The following is a 19,138-nucleotide window of genomic DNA, read 5'->3' on the forward strand; positions in this document are numbered from 1 at the left end:
GACTGACACTGCCAAACCCCAAGCCCTGAGGCAAGGAGTACTATGTATGGTTTACATCCCAGCGCTTCTCAGCTTTCACCAGTGGCGTATTCAGTTTTCCTGGATCCACTAAGGTGTTTACCACTGATCTGTTTTTAAACCTGTAAATTTTACTGCTCTAAATTTATTGCTTCTTTGTCATTCTGTGTCAGTTTATGCTTTAAAAAATTAACACTGAATTCTTAACTAAGGTGGAGTTTTAGGAGTGAGTGGATGTGTGTGTTTGTATCTGATCCACCTTCTTTACTTTTGCTGATTCTTGACCTCATCATTTACAGCATCTTTTTAAGGCAGTAGTGAGGCACAGGGAGTAAAGACAACACCCTTGAATATCATGTCCGTTTTTCTAGATGTATCACTGAAAAGGATGTCTGGACCCAGTTCTAAATGTGTGTGTGTGTGTGTGTGTGTGTGTGTGTGTGTGTGAGAGAGAGAGAGAGAGAAGGCTTTCCCACACCAAGCAATTGGACACTAGTCTGAGAGTTCAACTCAATTCTGACATTATCTACCTGGAGAAAAATAAGATTCCACAGATGAAGGGCTCAGTCCCACAAGACCTCCCTCCACTTCAGATGCCAGTTGCAAGTCCCAAGTTACCTTTGCTTCTCACCAACCAGCTATAAATTGGAGGTTCCAACAACCCCCTCCACTTCAGGATGCCAATCACACATCCAGATTATCACCTGTACTTCTGACCAACTGGCTATAAATCAGAGATTTCACAGCCCTTTCCTTGGGTCTGATTGATTTGCTAGAATGACTAACAAAGTTCGGAAAAGCCCGTTTAATCACTACATTGCTGACTTATTACAAAGGATATTAGCCAGAGAAGGAAATACATAGGGTGAGGTCTTAAAGGAGCTTGTCGTCATGGAGCTTGCAAGGGCCTGCCCCAGTGGCATGTGGAAGCATTCTGGTTTCCCCAGTGAGGAAGCTTCCCAAACCCCCTCCTTTTGCATTTTTATGGAGGCTTCATTACATAGGCATGACTGATTAACTTACCATTAGTGATTATTCCTTCTCTAGCCCCTCACCCCTCCCCTCTCCAGAAATCAGAGACTAGGAATTTTCAGTCCCACCCTCTGTTCATGGTTAGTTCCTATAGCAACCACCCCCCCATCCTTAGGTGCTTTTCAGAAGTCAGCTCATTAACATAAACATAGTTGTGGTAGAAAGGGGTTTATGAATAATAAGACACCCTAAGTTTTACCTTTACAGCTCTGAAGTATTTTCAGGAACTGAGGACAAGAGACCACATATACAAATATACTCCCTTTTGCTCTTACTGCTTCCAGAAATTCCAGGATTCCAGGGAGTTGTAGCCAAGAAGAGTGGATAAAGACCAAATACAAACACACACACACACACACACACACACACACACACACACACACACGAAAAATGCATTCTGCATGACTCATACACCTGAATGTATATGTGTTACAGTATCATAATCCCCTGCAGTACATGTTCACTTCAAACTGAATATCTGAGCCCATTGTTTTCCTGTAAATCCACTTGCCTAAGTCTCTCACACTCTGTTTTTGTCAGCAAACAGCTGACACATTAGGCCTGTGCCACGGAGTTCCTTTTGGCTGTTCCTGCTGTCTCCCACATATAGCCATTGAATTTTGAAATTCCGCTTATTCTTTCTTGGCTCTCCTTGAATTTACTCTTCCCTCTCCTATTTCCGCAATCAGTGTTCAGATTTTCATTCCTGGCCACCAACCAGAAAATGACTGGAATGATGTCCTCAGATGTCTTGTCATTCTTCCTACAGCACACTCCTGTGCATTAACATGGAGCGGTGCCGAATGAAATCCAGACTCTTTATCCTAGCAACTAGCTGTATGTGGCTTTAGCACATGTCTTCTGGCCTTTGTTGGTGATGCTCTGTCTACCAGGAGTACAAAAGTGGCGCTTTTTGATCAGTCTTTGTCCCTTTGGAGCTCTGGTCAACACTGGTTTTCTACCTGAAGCTTTCTCTGCCTAGTATTTCCTCTTCACAAATGTTCTTCCTTGGGGCATCTGGCTGCTCAGTTGGAGGAAGATGCGACTCTTGATCTTGGGGTCATGAGTTTAAGCCCCACATTGGGTATAGAGATCACTTAAATAAAACTTTAAAAACAAACAAAAACGGATAATCATCCTTGTTTTTGAATTCCAGTAGGATTAGAGAATCATCCTCCACGCTTTTTTGTTTACACGTTTCTTAATATTATCTGGATTTTGTTTTGTGTCCATGACTCATTCTAAGCTTTTTTTCTGGAGTATTTTTTATTATGGCCAACTTCAAACCTATACCAAAGTAGAGAAAATAGAACACTGAAACCCTGTGTCATTATACTAGCGTCACCCAGTTATTATCAGCTCATTGCCAGTATATATATATATCACCCACTCCAGATTATCTTCAACTGTATCCCAAATATCTTAGTTTCATTCCTAAATATGGCTTTCTAAAAGATGATTCTTTCAGGTAACCATGACACCGTTGCTACACCTAAAAAGTTGGCAATTCTCCAATATCAAGTATTCAGTCTATTTTACCAGTTAACCTTGTAAATATTCTTTTGTTTGAAATAGGATCCAAATAAAATCCATGAATGCAAAATTGGGTACTATGTCTCTTAAATTGCTTTTATTATAGTTTTTCCCTTTCTTCCCATACAATTTATGTGTTAGAGATTCCGATTGTTTTGCTGATTGCATTCCCATGGTACTTAACATGGTCTCTGTTTCCCCAAGAATCATGTTTGAGTTTTTTGGAGGAGTGAGGGGGATGGAGGAGAATGGGGGCAAGAATTCTTTATAGATGGTGCTTGTAAGTTTCTTGAAACTTGAAGCCTAATCTTTTATTTCTTCATAATGAGCACATAACAAGGAAAGTTTGAATTGAACCTAAATTGGTGTAATTTATTTGTTGACATGCTTACTAACTACAGACAAATGACCAGCTTAATTTTTGCTTGGGGTTAATAGTTTTCCATTTCTTAAAAAGCGATTGTTATTCCCTAATCTGTGTATCTCTATTAAGGTTAAATTTATATGTTTCCAAAAATAATTTGTAGTAGACAGCATATTAAAGCAAAGTACTGTTTGGAGCTAATAGCATCAAACTGATACTTTTAGGTAACTAGCTAAATGAAGACTGGTTTGAAGCAAACTTAAAAGATTTATTTTAATTTTTTTTTCATGATTTGTTACTCTTTAGAATAAGTGAATTTTAAAGTACTGTTTCCTTCTTCATTTACTCAGCACAAACATTTCACTGAAGATATTCAAACAAGGCAGTATCGCTCCTTGGAAGTTCTGATAGGATCTGGCTATAATACCCCTGCTGACATTTGGAGCACAGCATGCATGGTAATGTTTTTCCCCCCTTGACCTTCACTGTTTGCTAATTTCAGTAGACCAGCAAATTTACAAACAGGAAAAGAAATTTTTTTGTGATGTGCCACTGGCACTCTAAATCTTATGTCTGAAGAGGTAGGAATTCAAAAGCTAGTTAAAAACATCTGGCGTCCTGTGGCACCTGGGTGGCTCAGTCGGTTAAGTGTCCAACTCTTGGATTTTGGCTCAGGTCATGATCTCAGGGTTGTGAGATCGAGCCCCCAAGTTGGGTTCCATTCTGGGCATGGAGCCTGCTTGAAATTCTTTCTCTGCCTCAAAAACAAAAGCATCTGGCATTCCATTTTGTTGTGCCAAATTGCTATTGGTTGAAGGCACCAAATGTTTCTTAGTATGGGCTTCAGTGGAGGGGATTAAAATAATTGCTCTAAGGTGGTGCCACTTTTGATTAGGAGATTACCAGTACCCTTGCCCTTTCAGCTCTGATCTGTTTTCAGATTAGGGAAACCCCTGGAAACTACTTCATTCTGTATAGTTTGACAGTTCCTCAGGAATCTTTGCACCTCAAAAGATGTGAAAGCCCAGTCATCCAAAGAGTCTTAAATTGCTGCTTTGCCTCTGTCAGACAAGTACTCAAGTAGTCAGATTTAGTTGATATTGAATGGTTTCCCACAAGTAGCCTTTGTTGGAATGTGTTATATTGTTTCCCGAAATGGAGTGTACTCTTCAATTTGTAATTGTGTGTTTCTTTACTTGTTTCTCTCCCACTAGGTTGTAAGTACCATGCTAACAGGAGCCTTGTCTGTGATGTATAGCTAAGTGTCTGGGTCAGGGCCTGGCACAATCTGAGTGGGTGCTTACAGGGCAATTCTAGTGCTAACTACCCAGAGTTTTGACAGACTTCACAGGTTAAGGGCATAGTTTCCCAGGAGCCTCCTCCCTTCAGACACCAGCTGCAAGCTCTGGAGTCCACAGGCCACCTGCATTTCTGACCACCTGGCTACAAGGGGAGGTTCCATTATCCTTTCAGATTCAGTAACTTATTAGAATGACTCACAGAACTTGGGAAAGTGTTAAACTGCTATTGCAGTTTTGTCATAAATCAAAGAGTTGGACACTTAACTGACTGAGCCGCCCAGGTGCCACAGAATACCAGATGTTTTTAACTAGCTTTTGAATTCCTACATATCAGAACCAGTCAAATGAAAATACGCATAGGGTGAGGCCTAAGAGGGTCGCAAAGGTGAAGTTTCTGTGTCCTTAGGACATGTCACTTCCCCAGCACATCAGTGTGTACCACCAGCCAGGGAAGTTCACACGGGCTTCAGGTGCCAATTTTTTATTGAGGTTTCATCACTTAGGTATGATTGAATGAATTGTTGCTCATGTGGTTGAGCTCAGTCTCCAGCCCCCTCTCTTTCCCTGGAGGTTATGATAACACTGGCTCAAAGCCCCAATCCTCACACAGTTGGGTCTTGTCCAATTAGAGGCATATCCAGCCCTTCTCTAAAAACTGTCTAGGGAGCCCACCACCAAGAGTCCTACCTCATTGGTGTAATGATAAGGCGGTAGGGGTCCAACGTGAATGATAGAAGACATCATCACTTGGAAATGCCAAGCTTTTAGAGTCTTCCTCTCAGGAAACAGGAACAAAGACCAAACAAATTCTTTATTATATAGCAGTAAAATAAATTTTGGTGGACCATCAAGTGAGTAAACTAAACCAGAACCCTATTACACTGTCATTTCAGTTAACATTTTTCACAGTCACCTTGGGGGAGAACTTGAGAAACTACAAACTAGTAGAAACCCCATCCTATTTTAGGTCATAGATTTCTTGAGACCCACATTCCTAAAAAACTTTGTCTTCCAGAGGTAATAGAGTTAAAACTGTGTTAATATGGCATGACCTCGTAAATCACTGTGTTATGGCATATCAGCGGTCTGTTAAGATGGTGGACTATGTGAAATGTAAGGTTTGGTACTGTGTGCACAAGATGAAAGAACATTGGAATAAAATCTAAATTCTTTCTTGCCATACTTTAAAGCTTTGTATTTTGAGGAATTAGATTTGCTAGAGAAAATAAGCGATAGAGATGCCACCAGCTACAAAATATAACTAGTTTATAGATGACATCTGAGTTATTATGATGTGGTTCTTAGTAGTGGGTTAATTGTTTGGGGGCAGTAGGTCCTGCTTGCTATTTAGTATATTAATACTAAGGCAAAAAGGTAAAAGGGGAATTAACCTTGCCCCCTGTTTGGACCAGCTCACATGTAGGAATTTTCTTGACCGAGGAAGGGAAAGCACTTATCTGACATGAGACAGTATCATGAAAATTTGAACCCCCCTTTGTTCCCTTAAGTTTCTCTTATTTTGCTAATAGACATAGAAATGTTGCTTTCCATTTAGCCATAACCAGAAAGTAAAAATAAATCCTGTAATATCAGAAGTGTCTGGAAAGATGGATCATCCTGCATCCAATGCAATTAATTGATGGAAAGATTGGAGCCCTTTCTGAGAGATGGAGATTGCCTGCCACCTTAGTGATTGAGACTACCAAGGTAGATGGCAGTTATAAAAAGGAAGTGTTCTGTGAAGGCCATTTTAGAGTGGATAACGAGTAGATGTTTTTAAATCCTCCATTCTGTAGATTTTGACAAATGTATAATGACTTGTATCTAACCGCTGTAGTATCATACAGAAGAGTTTCACTGCCCTAAAAACCCTCCAAACTGCTTATTCACCCCTCCTCCTCCACCCCCAACACCCGGCCACCACTGGCCTTTTTCTTGTCTGCAAAGCTTCGCCTTTTTCAGAATGTCCTAGAGTTGGAATCATAAAGTGTGGAGACTTTCCAGTAGGCTCCTTTCACTTCATAATAATTCATTTAAGGTTTGCCTATGTCTTTTCATGACTCGATAGCTCTTTTCCATTTTTAGCACTAAATAATACTGCGTTGTGTGGATACATACCAGCACACTGGATTTCACAACTGATGTTGCCTCTGGTTGTCAGCATGACCCTGACTGTGGCAGAACAGGCTCTTTGGTCAGTGTGAGGCCAGCACAGGAGTGGCAATCAGGAACCCTGGATTCTAGGATGGGCTTTCTTGCCTGTCCGTTTGGGTTACAGTTTCTCATCTATAAAGGGAAGGGTGTTCAGCTAAGTGTTTTGTTTGTAACTAGAGCTGCTGCTGGTTTTCACTTCTGACGTGATTGGTTTGGTTTTTGTTCTTCTGCTGTTATCTTACTTACAAAATTGTAACTACTAGCAACTCTCATATATGTTCCAGAAAATAAAGTTCTCTCAGAGAACTTGAGGTAACTAGTTATAAGTGTGTAGGTGAAAAAATTTAGAAAATAATTAAAATCTTAGAAAATTTTATTTCCTCAAATTTTAATTTCAGTGTTTTTACTGAACTCCCACTATGAGGCTTTTGAAAAAGTACTGGTTTCAGAAGAGATTAACAAATTTTGATGAATGAGAATCACAGTTTGTTTCTTTTCTGCTTTGGGACTATAAGCCTCAGGACGATTAGAGGGTAGATCTCTGTGCAAGTACCAGCTTCAGTTTCATAATGAACTGCCAGAATATAAAACCAGCTATGCCTGGTCCGGGATAGTACAGTTCAGGTAATAGAGTTCTGAGAAAAGCTGTCCTCTCGTGAAACTGCAGAAGCTGACTTCTGGCAAGCCACTGAGACCTAAATCTAGGACTGAATTAGAGAGTGTGCTCTGGATTGTGGGGCTCCACCCCACAGTTCCTGAAATTGTCTGGACCATTGACTTAATCAAAATTGACCTGTGACTGGCATTTGACTAACAACTGTACTTTTATACCAATATGGTCCTTTATAAAATTGCTGTTACATTACTTATTTTAAACCCATTTTTTAATCAGTGAAAGGTTAATATAGCCCTGTCACTCAGATGCTGCCTTTCCATAATGCTTAGCACGTATTCTAAAGGAAATCACTTTTTCATGCTTCTTGAACACTGTTTACAAGAGGTTTTTGTGTAGAAGACATGTGCCTTTCTTTTCCTGGTAGGTGAATGCCAAACCTGCCAGTCACATAAAACATGAACGGCTCTTGACTGCATTTACACTTAATCTTTTTCTGATTTTCCTATAGACCTAGGAATTGGGGATTCTACTGGAACCGTTTAGGGAGTGCTTTCCAAAGCAAAACTTAAAAATACACTTTTTGCCAAATAATTAAGTCCTAGGTAGAGAGATGTCTATCTGAGTTTTTTGGTTTTGATTTTGTGTACAGAATCTAAATTTCTAGCCATGTAAAATTATAACAAGAAAATAAGACCTGCTCTTCTCACGAATAATTTAATAACTTAGAATCACCTTAATATTCACATGTGGCCCTCTCTAAGCAAAAAGAGAAATTCAAGAGAGCTGAATTGCTGATAGGGAGATGGAGTGGAAGAATCCATATGTTGATGTTAACAGTTTTTGCTGTTTTCCTGCTCCATTTTTCTAAGAAACAGGTGTGGAAGGAAAACTCCTTAGGAATAATCGCATTTTTTTAAATGATCATCTGCAGCTTTTTCAAAGAAGAAAAAAATTACTTCATATTGAGCCACATAGTAAGCAATAAGCTTCCCAAAGGCTGCTTTTTCAGTTGTTTTGTTTTGTTTTAATGCTTTCATATGCTGTCCTCTTTTTCGTAGGCCTTTGAACTGGCCACAGGCGACTATTTGTTTGAACCTCATTCAGGGGAAGAGTACACTCGAGATGAAGGTGAGTCTCCTTAACTGAGGATCTCTGTGCATGGCCATTACACTTTCCACGTGTGGCTAACACGGTTTGTTAGTACTGAAGAGCTTAGTCTTTTTAGTGTGCTAAGAATATATAAATCCCAGAAAAGATAGAAATATAAAATGTTTTATGTTAAGTATTAGATACACTAGATATTTTATAATAGCTATTAAAGAACATATAAGGATTAGAGAAAAGCCACAGTTGGTTAAACTAAAACTTGTATTTGCCGGGTAATTTCTTCTAAAACATCTGGTTATCTTCCTTTCTGTATAAATCAGTGATTCATTCTTTACCCACTTTCAATTACCTGTTCATCAGCTTGTTGCTCACTTATGCCTGCAACTTTATTTGGAAGTCAGTAATTTTATATGCAGACTACTTGAGTGGTGTTTGTGAATGCAGGCACTATATCCTATTTGTATAAATTCTACAATTTTTAGCATTTTTCCCTTTCTAAAAATTAAAGCCATACTTTTTTCTTTGTAAATGATACTAACATTTAGAATTCCATTTTAAAACAGTGTTATTGGGTCTCCTGGGTGGCTCAGTTGGTTAAGTGTCTGCCTTCGGCTCAAGTCATGATCCCAGGGTCCTGAGATCGACCTCTGCATGAGGCTCCCTGCTCAGCGGGGAGCCTGCTTTTCCCTCTGCCCCTTCCCCTGCTTATGTTCTCTCACGCTCTCTCTCTGTGTGTGTGTGTCTCTCTCTCTCAGATAAATTTAAAAATCTTTAAAAAAAATAAAACAGTGTTATTGATTTACATTTTGTGATAGCTGATGGGAAAGGCCCAAGCTGTCAGTTGCTCCATCTGAGAGGCTGTGAAAGCACACAACTGAATATGTGATTTTTTTTTTTTTATCATGGTGATGTCCAAATAACCTAGATAATAATGTGAATGAAAGAACAATTAAACGTTTTACCTTCTTTATTATACAGTTTCAGCAGGTTTTGCTTTCAGGATTAATGGGGATTACTTTGAGAGAGCACTAGCAAGGTACCCTCCCAATGTTTAAAATATGTCCTTTACTTTCTGTGCTTTCCTCAGTTCTTAGGGGAATCAGGTTTTGTTCTCTGTGGAACCAAGAATGCTCTCCATTTCTTAAACCACGGTCCCTTGGGATATTAATAGGCAATGTTAGTAGGGCTTGCTGATACTCCTAACACATACTGTTTGGGAAAAGTTACGCTAATTCCGATCACCAAATGCCTATTTCAGTGGGTACAGTTTGGATGTGTTTTCTATGTAAGCCCTTTTAAGAATATATGTAATTACTATCTATGTACACACTTAATTTTCCCTAACCTCTGCTGCTTTTTTTGCCAGTTGTAAGTTTGGGGCTTTGAACTTTCTTAGAAATGCCCTACTATAACTGTTTGAGCATGTAATTGACTTTTTTCTCTTTACTTTCCTAGATTCCCTGTAAATAGTGTGTGGTGCAGAACACATATAGCAGCTGGAATTACACTCTGTAGGGTCTTATGCTACCAAAATGTATATAAAAAGTCCCAAGTAAGGGGCAAGGGAGAATTGTCTATTCTAGATATTTAGATCCAAATTTTATTTCCTCCTATACTAGTCAGCACTAATAGTCCTTAGTTGAAACTTCAGACTACTGCAGTTTGGTCCATAAGAGCAGAAAAAAAGCAAACCCTTATCCCCTAGCTAGGATATGCATAGTTTGTTATAAGTCATGGTAGGGCTGGGGCCTACCTAAGAAGCATTTTTTCTGATGTTATTGATGTTCTACAGCTCTAACTCGGAATAATACTTGATAATTTTGCCTATCAGGTATATCAGTCCTATGATTAATTGATAAGCCGGAGACAGGCTGCTGGAATTAAATGTAAAATAACTCATTCAAGAGAAAAATAATTGGGGCGCCTGGGTGGCTCAGATGGTTAAGTGTCTGCCTTTGGCTCAGGTCCTGATCCCAGGGTCCTGGGATCAAGCCGCGCATCGGGCTCCCTGCTCCGCGGGAGGCCTGCTTCTCCCTCTCCCACTCCCCCTGCTTGTGTTCCCTCTCTCGCTGTGTCTCTCTCTGTCAAATAAATAAATAAAATCTTTAGGAGAAAAAAAAGAGAAAAGTAATTCCTTGATATAGGAAAAACATTAAAAGAACCAATATTTCACTTGGAAGTTTACAGTAAGATAAACTGTAGTCTCATTTCTACAAAGATATTTATTTGCAGGTTTTGCCTAAAATGGGCAAAAATTTCATGGTGGCTAAGTTTTGTTAGAAAACCATAAATTCAGTCAAAACTGCCAGAAGGTTGTAGTGACTTGATGAACGTAAAGCTGTTTTAAAATGACAGCACTGAGTCCTTTACTTGAGAAACAGATAGGACCTGAGACCATCACAAATTCCCAGATATATTGATGTCTCTGGCATATTATTATTATTCCCCTGTAAGGTGATATTATTGGAAAGGTTATAGTCATTCCTTTTGACCTTAACGATTCTGTAACTACAGGATTAAGGTCATTTATAAAGCTCTTTTGTGGCTAACAGCCATCGCTTTTTAAAATTTCTTCTTATTCTTAGTTGCTGTCACCTGCAGAGTAAAAAGGTAGTAGAGTTGCCTGTGAATGTGGATGCTGCCTGGTCCCAGGCTCCCCACGTGGTGCACACTTTGCTGGCAGTGCTCACAGTCCGTATTCATGCTGTGACCGTTACAAGGCAGTGCTATGATATGGGTATCTTTTAGTGGCCTACAGAAGTCAAGTAGCTGTATTTTAAAATGTCTGTACCAATTTCTACTTTGAAAGTGTGATTTATTTTAAATGGCTCTCAACTACACATGATAAGATGTGGGTTCATTTTGAATTCTAGCTCTTGGTTAGCCCTATACCTTCAAGTAGGCCATTTATTCTCTCTGAGGTTCTGTTTTCTCATCATTAAAATGGGATATCTGTTAATTTTGACCTGTTCTACAGGGTGATTGTAAAAACTCAAATAATTGTATGTGAGTGCTTTAATTGTTGTGAACTTTGTTAAATAAAGTGATGTAATTACTACTTGAAGCCCAGAGCAGTACCATAAATAAATAAGTCTCTAAAGCATATTGGTACAGTTTTTTACCTTATCTGAAAAACCCACCTGAATCTAGATGTATAGACAAAATAGAAGTAAAGGTATAGATAAGCCTCCAGACTCTAGAGTGGGACTTGCCAGCTACTATCAGGTGACCAACCACCTGAAACAATTCTTGACCTTCCCAGTCTCCCCTGGAGTATCCTTGGTTATATTTGTAGTTACTCTTAAACAGCTAGGCCTGAAAAAGCTATTCATTAAAAAAAAAAAAAAACCTCTTTTACAGCTTGTCCTTGATCCTGTTCTTCTTACCCTTCTATTTTAGACCACATTGCGCACATTATAGAGCTGATAGGCAGAATTCCAAGACGCTTTGCCCTCAGTGGGAAATATTCACAGGACTTCTTCAACCGCAGAGGTAGTATTATTAACACGAGTTTTCATCTAGGCCCCAGGGATACAACTTCAGGAAGCAGAGCATTCACACCAAGATTGTTTTTAATTATCACTCAAGTCCCACTGGAGTGGGCGCCTGATTTATTTATGGTTTTCTGGATTCTCCATTAGATGGATAGAGTCCTCTTCCTATTTAGGACAGAAAGCAAGGCTGAAATGTTTTACAAAGAGGTGTGCATGCTACTCTTTCTGCCATTTTCTAGAACTGCATTTGTTACTCCTGTTATGTATGTCTTTTTTTTCCCCTCTCCTGAAATGTTTGAAACATACAGATCACATTGCATTGATCATAGAACTTCTGGGGAAGGTGCCTCGCAAGCTCATTGTGGCAGGAAAATATTCCAAGGAATTTTTCACCAAAAAAGGTAAAATGAATGTGTTTGTTCCCAGCCATTAAGGGGGCAAAGTGTTTAAAAGTGAAGAGGTAAGTACAGTCAGGTACATGTTCCCAACACCTACAGAAGAATGGTCCTGCCTTAGATGCTGAGCTATAACAGCAGAGAGGTGAAATAGTGTGGTCAAAAGCAGAGACTGGAGCCACACTATCTGGGTTCAAATCCCAGCTGCTACACAACCTCAGTCTGCTGATTTCTAAATGGGGATTTTTAAGTGTTTACTTCACACTAAATGAGTTGCTGTGTATATAGTACCTGGCTCATAACTGGTTGATTACTCCTATCGCAGTACTTCTGAAAAATGGGCAGATTTTTGCTATCATTTGATCTAAGAACTGCCTCTGTCAAAGGGCAAGTAGCTTAGTTTAAGCTTCCTAAGGGCAGGACTCACTCATCTGGTAGCCCAGTGACACCTAATGTAGTCACTTAAGCACATCAGTCCTACAAATTAACTTTACCCTTTGCAGTTTTATAAGTTTATGTTATCACCAGTTAGTGAAAGAAAGAAAGATAATACTCTCACCTGAAATTTTGACTCAATAATATATGTTGGCATAGTTAAGTGTGTATTTCTTATGCATCCAAATAAAATTTTAAAAAGCTGAAATTTGAAAACCTGACCTAGGAGGGACTAGAAGGGGACTAGAAAGGAGGGACCTTCTTTCCCTGTTTGCCATGGTTCCCTTTTTCCTCACAACCTCTACACTTGACAGCAAGCATCCTCAGAAGCATTTCTTAATGTTTCTTTTTGGCAGGAAAATAGTGAAGTGTTTCATAGGAGTTCCTCCTTGTGCAAAGACCAATTAATGGCCTGTGTATACTGAGGGGGTAATTAATCAGGCACTCGCTGCCCACAGAAAGAGACTTCAAATAAGTGTTGTGTAAGTTAAAATGGTTATGGCAAAGAAGCAAGAATTAGAATGACATTTTAGAATAGTACAAAGTGTTGATGTAGCTATATCTGAAAGCTGTATGGGGTTTGTTGTTTTAGTCTTGTTGCTTTTATACAGAATGGACATGGTGTTAGCTCTTTATTTTTAAATTACTGCCTTATTTGGAAGCAACATTTACTAGCCTGTTAAGCCAAAAAAAAAAAAAAAGGCAAATTGTTCTTGGTATGTGATGATAAACTATCTTTGAACACCATATGAGACCATGTTGCATATATAGGCATTTAATATTCATTTTAGTGAATACCTAGTTCCTGCTAGGCCTTATCCAGTTTGGGACAAAATATCCTAGAATGGTGGAGCAAACAAATTCAGATTTTAGGCCCTCACAGAAAATGGAGACACTTCCAAGGAATGTGTTAAAGAAGAGCTTTGTGAATAGAAAAGGATTAGATTCTGATGGCAAAATTTGGTTCTTTTATAGAGCACCTGGATTAGTTCCTGGATTTCCACAAAAGGATCTTGTCACTTGTCAGTGGCGGTCAGTTTCTTTTGTATTGTCTTTACCGTAGGTGACCTGAAGCACATCACGAAACTGAAACCCTGGGGCCTTTTTGAGGTTCTAGTGGAGAAGTATGAGTGGTCTCAGGAAGAGGCAGCTGGCTTCACGGATTTCTTACTGCCCATGTTGGAGCTGATACCCGAGAAGAGAGCCACTGCTGCCGATTGTCTCCGGCACCCTTGGCTCAACTCCTAAGCCCCAGCCCAGCACCGCAGCAGAGATCACATGCTGACCCTCGCCCCTCCCTGCCAAGCATTTCCCTCTTCCCTTTTCAGGGTGAAGCTCTTCCTTCAGGGGTTTCCTAGGTTTTTTGTTATTGTGGGGTTTTTTGTTTTGTTTGGTTTGGTTTTGTTTTTTTAATCCAACATGTTCATTTGGGTCTGCTTACTTGACCCTGTGGAGATTCCCCCACAGCCATTGGGCATCCTAGGTGAATTTGGCTTTGATTGGGCTCTGCCAAAGACTAATATACTAAAATGTGAAACAGCCTCTCACCCTGTACCCTTGTCTTTTCATTAAAACACCCTTTAAATTATAAGCATCCTTTTTAAAAAGAGCTATGAAGATGATGAGCTCATCCTTTTATTCATTGACTCTAAGAGTCAAATTTTCTAGTGCATCTCCTATTGCCAGCATAAGGATGAGAAAGGGAAAGGGTGTTACTTCTGTGTACAGCAGAGACATTAAACTTGCTGTATCCAGGCTGCATCATCTTCCTGGATTGTTTCTGTTGTTCTCTATGTTCACATTTTGTCCCATGACTTTGAAGTGAGTATCTTTTTAAATGAGCTGTATCAACACCGAATTTGGATACCATTTTATCACTGTTCAAAGCACTATCGAATTCCTTTCATCATCCCATAACTCTAAGATCCTTGAATCTTTGGCCTGATTTTTGGTGGAAACAGACACAGAACCATTGACTAGTGATTTCCTCAGAACTAGATGTTCTGCAAAAACAGTCCTTTCCTATGTATCATCTGTCACCCTAACTGCAGAGTTATTTTGATTGGCTGTTTTGGTTTTTGTTGTTTTAACCCCTGGCTGGCACTTTACTCATTGCACTTGAGTTTACTGCCCCATAATTAAAGAATTCAGGATGACTCCAGAAAGGAGATCTGGGTTTCAGAGATTTCCCCTCTAAGAAGAAAATGTCCTAGAATTCCCAGTTCTTTTCCAGTCAGTCCCCTACTTCTATTTACAGCTTTTTCCTTACCTTGTCCAAAATTTAACCTTGAAGCAGTTTTCCTCTGTGGCTTTACCGTTCTCATTTTCTCAGAGGCTTCAGGTCTTAAATGAAATCCCAGCATAAAAGAGCCAAGGGGAAGGGTGGGGGGATGGCACTTTTGGGGTGGGGTGGTTTTTTTGGGGGGGGTTGGTTGTTTTAACATTAGCCATTCTCTGCTGCTATTTCTTTATATAATGTAAGTGTTTAACTGCAATTTTGAGATAATTGAGATGTACTTGAGGCTTTTTTTTTTTTTATGAGAAAAGGCTTTGTGTATCTTATTTTAGAAGGGGCCTCTCCTAGACCTGCCCTAGACATTACATATTCCTCCAGTCATATTGAAAAGCAAAAGAGGGGCAGGTTTGGGGTCACAGCCACTTGTTCAGCACGGACCAAGTGGGCCTTGGGGATTACGGCATTCTGCGGAGACGGCTCCAGGACTGATTTACAGAAAGCCAAGGAAGTGCGACTTGAGGCTCTACTAGCAAAGCTGCTGATGAGACTTTCAGGTAGCCGACTCTATGGGAGATGGGAGTCCAGATTCTGCCATTTTTCCACCAACAACAGCAAAGGAAAAAGTGGTGCAATTATGCAATCCATTTAACTCATAAACGTAGAACCCTGTTGGCCAGCCATTCATCGGATCCTTGATTGGGTAGTCCTGAAATCAGACATGTTCCTGTAGAAAGAATTTTAAGTGAGGCTGTCTATGCACCTATCAAGAATAAAGAAAATAGATTGTATCCAACAACGGCAGGGAAAATCCTTCAGCAATTCTAATCCACTTTGGCTTTTCAGCTATATATATATCTCTAAAGCAATAGCAGACTAGAACTGAATTCTTGTCTACACTGTAAAATAACAATTGCACAATTAAGGAATTCTGGTGATGATATTAAAGTGAAATAACCAAAACAAAAATAGAAGGCCCCATTTTAACAACTGATGTGAGAAGAAATTTTAATAAGAGAATCTTATAACTTCATTCTGGAAATGGTTTCCCACCAAATAAGGGCTTTCCCCCCTATCATTTAAGGAGCCAGATGAATTAGAAGCTGTAGAAAGAGGCAGCTATAGAATTTGATCTTCCGAGTACCCCATGTACCTTTATTGAACTTAATCATAATACTGTCAAATTGCCACGATCTCACTAAAGGATTTCTATCGCTGTCAGTTACAACCCCAAATGCATTTTTATTCTTTCTACTGGGTTCATTGTCTGTTTTCTTTATAAGTGCAGTACAATAAACAAATTATTTAATAACCTATATGTCTCCAGAGCATTTCTGTTCCTTTGTTGCCCAAGTCGATCTGACCCAAGCTTCAGAATGGAGGGAGGGATTGGTTGAGTATGCTTTTTGAACTCAAATAGGCAGTGAAACTGGCTGGAACACAGGCCACCGCTTTATGGCATTTGTAGCTTTGCTTCCATCTTTTAAATTGGGGGTAGGTGAGATTAACAAAGCACGTTTCTTAGGAAAGTTGTCATTCCCTGTATCTCCTAGTATTTTCCCAGAATATTTGTGGTGTGTCTTTTACCACTCCCCCCTCAGATTACAATCACAATCACTGTAGATGCAAAATGCCAAAGATTTGTGAAGTCTGCCTAAGGCACTGTCATGACAAACCCTCCTACACAGGCTTTCATAGATTTGTCTGATTCATTCCTTAGGGTAAATTCTTTGAAATAGAATGGCTGGGCCAGAGAGTAAGCACATTTTCATGGCTTATAATAAATGTCAGGTAACTGATGTGGAGAACGGTTAGGGACTGTTCTGCTGTGACCGGCAGTGCTTGAATGGGCCTGTTACGGACACGCTCGTTTTATTCCCGATAGCCAGTTTGCCAAAAAACAAGAGCATCTTTGTTTTAGTTTGCATATTGGATGACTAGTGAGGCAGAAACTTGTTTCATGGGTTTTATCGGCCATTTGTATTTTCTGGTTATTTGCTACATTGCCCAGCTTTCTTTTGAGGGGTTCCCTATTGGTAAGGATTTGTTCTGTATTAAAAATGCATTTTTGTCGTTTTTCCATCATATATTTTCCAGTTTTTAATTTGCCTTTCATTTTTATTTGTGGTGTTTTTTAGTGTTATTCATAGAAAGTCTTTCCCCACCCCTGAGCTGCATAAACTCTTCTAGTTAATTGCATCATGCTTAAGACATATGTAGTGTGTACATACTGTGGTGTTGACCAGAAGAGAATGTATCATCTTTATAAAAACAACCTTGGGGCACCTGGGTGGCTCGGTTGGTTAAGTGTCTGCCTTCAGCTCAGGTCATGATCCCACGGTCCTGGGATCGAGCCTCGCATCGTCTCTCTGCTCAGCTGGAAGCCCACTTCTCCCTCTCCCTCTGCCTGCCGCTCCCCCTGCTTGTGCTCTCTCCTGCTCTCTCTCTGTCAAATACATAAAAAACTTTTAAAAATTTTATGTACTCCAAAAATAAGGCCTAATGACACCGGAGAAGGTTGAATAATCCTTTGTGTTTTGCCCACCAATTTGGTGCCTTTGGAGTTAGCAAGGCATTGGTAACTACTCTTGCACAGTCTAAAGTATATGAAGATTAAATATATAAACTTTTATATAATCTATGAGCCTTGAGACCTCCTGAGAAAATTTGTTTTTATGTCACTAAAGTCTTGGGGGGTTTTTGTTTTAAGATTTTGTCAGAACGAGCACAAGTAGGCAGAGTGGCAGGCAGAGGGAGAGGGAGAAGCAGGCTCCCCGCCGAGCAGGGAACCTGATGCGGGGCTCTATCCCAGGACCCTGGGATCATGACCCAAGCCGAAGGCAGACGCTTAACGACTGAGCCATCCAGGTGCCCCTAAAGTCTTGTTTTTAAAAAGTTGGAATTTAGAAACTGCATGTATGATACACATTTGTCTTTAAGTGTCTGCACACATATTAATCCACACCAAGTCCTTGTGACATCAGATACCCCAGTTAAAAAGCCAGAAAATTTGAGATCATTTTAAGTGTTTGGAAGTTTTAATTAAGTTTACATTAGTATGTAGTTGTGTTGCTGGCTGTACCATTCCTTATAAGGGAGGAGGCTTTTTTATCACAATCTTGTCATTAATTCAGATCTAGTTTCTGCCCACCTTAACACAATAACAAGCCTTGCCCTGCATTTGACAGAACTGGACTGTTGTACAAGCGCACCAGTTGCCCGCAACTGAGCTATGTCCTAGAAGTTGTGCCCTTAAGACCGTGCACTGGTTGCTTTGGATTTTGTAAATGTAGAGCAAAGTACCGTCGCTGTGGGAAATTAGTGGACGCTACTACAAATCTCGAGGTTAGATAACAAAAGTGGGATGAGTTTTGAGGATTAGGGCCCTTGTTTGATCTTTAGGCAAAAGTACCCCAGTGATTCCCACCTGATATTAACACACTTGTATAATCCCCTCATCTTGAAGGTGGGCTGGACTTGCTGACTGTTATAACAGATTAAGGTAGAAGTGACGGGTGTTACGTCTGAGGTTGGGTTACAAAGGGCTGTGGCTGCTGTCTTCTGTGCCCCCTCTTGCTCTTCTGGGGACGCAAGCCGCCATGTGAGTTGCCTTATGGGGAGGCCCAGAGCGCAACTGCCAGTGAGAAACTGCGTCCTGCTGACAACCACTGAGCTTGGAAGCAGATCAGCACCTTAATTGCAGCCCTGTGAGAAACCTTGAGACAGAGGCACTTAACTACCCTTGCCAGATCCCTAACCCACAAAAACTAAAACGTTTTAAGCCACTGAGTTCTGTGGCAATGTGTTATGTATACAGCAATTGGTAACTAATACAGGGATGTAAGACAATGAAAGCATTTAAAATATCCTTCCCCTTCACCTCTCAGAAATGATTAATCCTCTCTTGACCATATCTGCTCAGGCCTAGTCATTGTTGGTAAAGTGTGGGCATCACAACCGTCCCAACAGCCCAGCCCAAGGCAGAGGCAAGCCAGAAGAGAGAAAGTAATAAGGCGACTTGGTTAGAGGAGTGCTGATTTTACTGATTTTCTATATACTTTCAAAGATGAGATTCCTGCCTTTAAGAATTTATGTAAAAGTAAAGCCATTTGAGCTGATAGACAGTTACTAGATAGCAACCAAAATCAATACTGTGATTGGAGAGGTTGAATTCTGAGTTTCTTTGAAGATAAAGCAAAAGGTCATCTAGGTCATCTGACCCATGAACAGATTTGCAGATCCTTCCCCAGCACCGGGTCATTGGTAAACCCACTCCAAGCGCTTTTGTGAAACATGCTATTCCTGGCAAGAGCAAGGTGCAGGCTGTTGGCAGATGCACCCTGAATCCCCCAGAAGCTTCTGTGGAACACCATAGTTACTATTTTAGTGAGAGATCTTTAGAAGGTAGACTTTTAGAAAAGTTACTTATAAAAAGTAAAATTATGAGAAGTAAACA

At 40.0% G+C, this 19,138-nt stretch overlaps 1 protein-coding gene across 1 annotated transcript in view; it reads left to right on the forward strand.

The window, feature by feature from the left end:
- Positions 1 to 15,996, forward strand: part of SRPK1 (SRSF protein kinase 1) — a 79,979-nt gene extending 63,983 nt beyond the window's left edge. Inside the window, 4 exon segments of the mRNA XM_025862360.2 lie at positions 3,298 to 3,405; positions 8,077 to 8,146; positions 11,928 to 12,020; positions 13,513 to 15,996. Of these exon segments, the coding sequence (XP_025718145.1) occupies positions 3,298 to 3,405; positions 8,077 to 8,146; positions 11,928 to 12,020; positions 13,513 to 13,697 (456 nt within the window). The 3' untranslated portion in view covers positions 13,698 to 15,996.
- The last annotated feature ends 3,142 nt before the right edge of the window (positions 15,997 to 19,138 follow it).

This window comes from Callorhinus ursinus, unplaced genomic scaffold (genome assembly GCF_003265705.2).
Source record: "Callorhinus ursinus isolate GAN/ISIS: 27379988/994484 unplaced genomic scaffold, GSC_fseal_2.0 scaffold59, whole genome shotgun sequence".
Taxonomy (NCBI): Eukaryota; Metazoa; Chordata; class Mammalia; order Carnivora; family Otariidae; genus Callorhinus; species Callorhinus ursinus.